Source organism: Nanorana parkeri, unplaced genomic scaffold (assembly GCF_000935625.1).
Source record: "Nanorana parkeri isolate BGI_ZX_2015 unplaced genomic scaffold, ASM93562v1 scaffold262, whole genome shotgun sequence".
NCBI lineage: Eukaryota > Metazoa > Chordata > Amphibia > Anura > Dicroglossidae > Nanorana > Nanorana parkeri.
In genome coordinates this window covers 778,714-784,774 of record NW_017306530.1, presented here as the reverse complement: position 1 = coordinate 784,774, position 6,061 = coordinate 778,714, and the positions used below count along the sequence as shown (strand labels likewise).

The window sequence follows — 6,061 nt, the reverse complement described above, 5'->3', positions numbered from 1 at the left end:
ATATATATATATATAGATAGATAGATAGATAGGGGTGTGGAATTCGTATCGCCCGGGACACATAGTCACCGCCGATCGTGCTGTCAGTGCCATTATTTTCTAATTGCACCTCAGTCGTGGCAGGCAGATTGCACGTTTACCTGCTGCAATACCGCCCGGGCGATCCCACACAATCACAGTTGAAAACACTGCGCGGTGCATGTCGTGAAAATAGGTACAGCTACTTTTTTTCTCCAGCGATCGTCACGCAGATGTAACCCCATACATGCAGATGCAACCGGTGTATGCAACCGCACACGATCGCACGTCCCAGCAATCCCCAAGTCTGCACCAACCCTAAAGGGTAAATTCACTTTCCCAAGTAATTTGGGAAAATGTACCGTATTTTGCGGTCCATAAGACGCACCGGACCATAGGACGCAGGGAGGTCCGGCGCGCCTTATGGAGCACTCGACAGACTGTAGCTTCTGACACAGCTTCTATGACAGAAGCTGTGACAGAAGCTGCAGTTAGTGACCGCTGAGACAGGTGGCGCTGTGATTATTACATTGTGAAACCGTGTGATTACAGCGCCACGGTCTCAGTGATCACACAGAGCAGACGAAGAAAGTCCGTTCTTCGTCTGCTCTATGGTGATCTCGATAGTCGCCGCTGCTTGGTTTTAATACGAGTGATCTCATTAGATCACTCGTATTAAACGAGCAGTGGCTCCTACTGCTGAATACGATCGCCGCCGCCGCTGCTCGGCTTTAATACGAGTGATCTCATTAGATCACTCGTATTAAACGAGCAGTGGCTCCTACTACTCGCCCGGTGCCCAAAACTGCATGTCTCGGGCGTCGGGATTCGCTCCATAAGACGCAGGCACATTTTCCCCCTCCTTTTGGGGGGAAAAAAGTGTGTCTTATGGAGCGAAAAATTACTCGCACAAATCTCCCTCCCACTATACTTACCTTTCGGCGAACGGTCCTACCCATCCACCAGTACGGGTGTACCATCTGTGCATGTTCCATGTATTCTGAATTTCGCTCGCAAATTGCAAGCACTTGTTGGTCAACGCAGTGACCTGACGGCACTGACCAATGTGAAGCGCTTCTTAGCACTACTAAAATACAGTTTTGGTTCAAATCAATTTTTTTTGTATCAGGACAAGTAGATAAGCCCCTGCTTTAGTCCTTGGACAAGTAGTTTTTTCAAACATTTCTATGTGTATATATATATATTTTTAATATGCATTCTACATGTCTCGGTCCTTACCTTTAGCAACTTTAAAGAATTTGCTGTTATGTTTTTAAAGGAAACTGGATCAGGTGTAAAGTGGGCAGAAGCTTATTTTACCACCATACAGGTGATGCACCTTCTTGGAGAAACATGCTTGCACTTCATTCACACTGATAGCGCCCCCCTTCCCAATTAGTGGAGACCGGGGCATTTCCTGCACCTTTAAGTGTACCGGCAGGGAATGCCCCGGCTGCAACTGATTGGGGCAGGAGGGAGGTGGGTTACTGACAGTTTAGCATGAGCTTGAGCAAACTGGGTTCACACCAAACCCATCACTACTCTGGAACACAACTTGCAGCAGATTTTCATAGGGCTTGTTCACATGTCCCAGATGGGGGGTGGGTCACTGACAGTTTTGCGCAAGCTTGGGCAAAATCTGGTGAACTGAGTCCACACCAAGCCCATACACATCACTACTCTGGAACAATGCTTGCAGCAGATTTTTATGTGACCAAGCCCCATGAAAATCATTATCTTTATTCCATCAGAATCAACCACTTTGGTTTCAGCTGCATATTTCCAAACATATCCATCAGATGTAAAAAGTAGCATTTCAGGAATACAAAAGTGACAAAAAAAAATAAAAAACAAGACAACTCTCCTCACGTTGGAAAAGGTCTGCTGCATGTATATACTTAGAAAGAATCTAAATTTGCCTGGATTTGTAAACCAATTTGCTTATCCCTAGTAGAGATCTCTGTCAATGTGGCTGGAGTTCAGGAACTCAAGAGTGTATACATATCCTATTACACACTGAAACTAACAGACGCCATTCACAAGAGTCAGATTCCCATTTTGTCACTTACAGCAAGTGCAGCGTTAACCTGTAACTCACCTTCTGAGAAGAAAAAATACAGCAATTCCAGTGCTATGCTCTTTACATTCTCTTACAGGCGACAACTAAGATTTCTACACAATCACTGAAAAGCATCTAGAAATCTACAACTGGTTTTATAAACTGTGAAAGAAGAGTCAACTTTGATCCAGCTTCTGCAAACACTGCTGTGCTTTTTAGATTTATTTTTTTTTTCATTATGATTTACAAGGCTTTTGATTAATAGACAAAATAGCATACAATAACTAAACCATAAAGAAATGAAAAGTAAAAACAGAGAAAGAAAAAAAAAAATAGAACTTCCAACCCCATTTTACATATGAAAGAGCATAGTGTTACCAGGGATATTTGCACATTCTCAAAGAAACCCCATATCAGCTCAAGGTCATTTTGCCAGGCAAAACTAAGTCATTTATCATTCTGATATGCAAATGGACAGGCAGAAACAGCTTAGTGCAATCAGAAGATTAACTCAAACAGGTCAGAAAACCCAGAAATTAGGGAGTTGTACATAGGGTACAGTGCACTTAGTGCAACTGAAACATACATTTTTCAGTTTACAAGCATCTCTCTCTACACACTGCTTACTGCTGAGGTGGCTGGTAATATGGTGGTTGTGGGCATGGAAAACCAGGCTGCTGTGTTGGGTAAGGTGCCTGACCACTCTGTGGTTGGTACAGATAAGGAGGCATGGTTTGGCCATACATGTATGGATTATAGCCAACGGGCATTGGCATGCCATAGTAGCCAGAATATCCCGGGTAGGTTGCAAATGGGGGACCCTGTGCCTGTGAGGGAATGGTGCTGGGTAGAGGCTGCGAGGGCACCGGGGCTGAAGGATTTGCTACTTGAGGGGCAAAATTTTGTGCTGCACTAACAGGAGCAGCAGGTGCACCTGCAGGAACTGAAGGCGGCGGGGGACGGGGTGGAGGTTGTTTAGGAGTATAGACAGTCCTTGGTGCTGGAGTTGGAATGCTCGACATGCCAGCAGCAACAGGAGTGGAAGATGCAGCATTTTGATAACTTGGTACTGCTGGCATTGAAGGGGCACTTGGCTCTCTGGCAATGCTTTGCTGTAAATCTTTCAGCAACTCGTCTCTTTCAGTCTTTCGGGCAAAAACAATATCGCTGCACTTGCCTTGGAACTTGAGAAGAATTTCGGTGAGGTCGTTGTAAAACTTTGTGCCTTCTCTTAGGTTAGCTACAAGTTCTATGTAGCTGTCATGCCCTGCAGCCAATTTCTTCAAGACCTCTTCTCTCAGATTAGCTTCGCTGTTTGATTGTTTCATCTTTGAAAACTCCTGGTGGGACACTTGAATATTGCTGATGATTTCCTCTTGCTTAGTCAGGTTTCTCTGTACTCGGTCAGTGTAGCCTCCATAGACCCGATCGAGTTCAGTCACAGATAAAGCCTCTTCATTAATGGCACCATCTTGTGCCAGGGCCGTGAGGAATTTGGTGGTCATGTCAAAGTTGACAGATTTGATGTCATTTTCAAGCTGCTCTCTTTCCTTCTTTATCTCATCCAGCTGGGCCAACAATGATTTCAAGGTGTTCACAACCTCGCTTCCCTGCATGGTTTTTGCAGGGTTGGCAGATGGGATGGCCGCATTGAGCTCCGCTTCCGGCTTACACAAGATTGCTATGGCTTCTCTCTGAGACTGGTAGCGCTCTTTTACAACTGCATCAGCGGTGATGGCTTTATCCAAAACATTACGGAAATTGCTGCCCTCAGTTCTCAGGGGTTTGTAGAGCTCTGTAGAAGGTGTTCTTTGCCATCTTTCCTTGAACTTGGATTTTAAGTCATTATCTGTGGCTTCTTCTTCATCCAAAAACTTGAGGGACTCGTCCAGAATTTCTTTATTTCTCTGTAGAAGTTCTGGCAGGTCTCTGATCAACTGGTCAATTGTCTGAATGCCACCCTGCTCAATGACGGCTTTGGACTTCTGTAAGATTGACTGGGGCACGCTGTCACCAGAAACATCCTCAATGGCTGCAGGAAGATTCAGAGAGGCAAGAACGCCATTACACAGGGTTGTGGAATCTCTCATCCTGGCGATGGTTTGGTTGATCAGATCCGCCTTCCTCTGGTTGTAAATGCTCAGAGACTGCTGTATGGCAAGCGGGACCATTTTCTCAAAGAGATCAGTGTACTTCTGACTCAGGGGGACTGCCATAGGAGTCGATTTCACGAGGGCCGCTTTGCCTACGGGCTCGAGATCTTTTAAGTCCGGCACTCTATCGTGGTAGATGAAGTCGTTGTCTTTTTTAGCAGCCGTGAGGGCGCGGTTTATTTTGTCCGACAGGTCTTTGACATTGACGTATTCGTCGTACCTAGAACTGACCGTTTTGACCAGATCAGCGGCGTGCTGTAACCTGCCGATTTCCTCTCCGAACTTCTTCTGCTGTTTGGCCAAGGCAGATTGGTGGTACTCTGCGTGGGCCTGCATCATGCAGTGCTTGGCAGCCAGCACTGGGTACACCTCTTTGGGCAAAGTATCTTTGTACTGGCACTGCTTGTAGGCGTCTCCATAGAAGTCTGCTGCCTGGTTGGCCAGCTTTGCGATGATAGCATCCTTCATCTTGTCTCTGGTGGCTTTCAGGAAGAAGACCTCCTGGGCCTGGGCCAGCATGATGACACTCAGGGTGCCCACCGTGTCTGGGGAGATGTCTACGGTGGGGTCCCGGCTCAGGGAGGACAGCACGGTGTCTTTGATGTGGGAAAAGGCCCCGCTGGCCAGCTGGTAGTACCTGGAGGCGGCCTTGAGGGCCTCGTCGTTGTCGAGGTTCTGCTCTGAGGCGATCTGACTGGCCAGGGCGCCGATGTTGAAGAGCACACAGGTCTTCTCATAGCCCAAGCTGGGCAGGCCGAGCTTGACGGATCCTCCGAACAGGGAGCCCTTGTCGAAGGCGTCCTTCCAGGTGAAGGTGAGGCACAGCTGGCCCTCGGAGAACGGGAACTTGGGCTCGATGGAGCTCAGCTGGTCGTAGTATCGCATGACGGTCTCCAGCGAGCTCTCGTGTTTATCCAGCGGCCGGCCCACCGCGCTTCTCCGCAGCTTGTTCAGCTCATCCACAGCCCGGCAGTACTCGGCCTGCTCCTCCCCGGCCGGGTACGTGTTCTGGATAAACTTGGACAGCGGCTTCACCAGGTCCATCTCGGACGACTTTTTCAGGGGCACCGAGATAAACGTCGCCATGGCTGAAGGGCGGCTGCTGGCTGCCAGTGCTCGCCGCTCCGTGTCAGTATCGGCCGAGATAGAGCCGTTTGTTCCGGGTACCTCCCCTTCCTCCTCCCTCCTCACATCACACGGCTGTCTGAGTCACCTGAAACCGGAGAATGCACTGTCATTTCCTGCGCTCCGGTCACCTCCCACTGAGCATGCGCAGTACGGGCCATTACACGCCGCCGCTCTGTGTACACGGCTGCGGGGTCACCTACTTGAAGATGGTGTGTGTGGTCAGGGCCCATCATGGAGGAGACCGGGGAGGAGCCCGGCCAGGGAGGGGGCTGGAGGAGAGCGCTCACTTCCTGCACTCATCACTCCTTCCCTGTTTTGTCAACTTAGCAAAGTTTTCTATAAGTGTTAGCTGGCTGCACAACGGCTGACCCGGAGCCTGGGAGCACAGCATTTCCACATCTGCCTGCTCACAGCATTGGAGGGGATCTAAAGTGTATGGAGCAAGCAAGGATCTGAGCAGAGTTTTGGATGGAGCATGCAGGGATCTGAGCAGAGTTTTGGATGGAGCAGGCAAGGAGTTAAGTTGTATGCAACCAGCTGATTTTTGAATTGTAAGGAGCTTAGTTGTATCGAGCAAGTAGTTATCTGATTTGCATGGAGCAGGCAGGGATCTGAGCAGAGTTTTGGATGGAGCAGGCAACGATCTGAGTTGTATGGAGCAGGCAGGAATTTCAGCAGGGTTCTGGATGGAGCAGGCAGGGAT

The 6,061-nt window shown here is 48.6% G+C and overlaps 1 protein-coding gene across 1 annotated transcript; it reads right to left on the bottom strand.

Moving 5' to 3' along the window:
* Window positions 1-2,269: 2,269 nt before the first annotated feature.
* Window positions 2,270-5,488, bottom strand: PDCD6IP (programmed cell death 6 interacting protein). Its single transcript, XM_018557006.1, has one exon. The coding sequence runs from the start codon at window positions 5,314-5,316 to the stop codon at window positions 2,701-2,703; it is 2,616 nt and encodes an 871-aa protein (XP_018412508.1). The 5' UTR covers window positions 5,317-5,488; the 3' UTR covers window positions 2,270-2,700.
* Window positions 5,489-6,061: the final 573 nt, after the last annotated feature.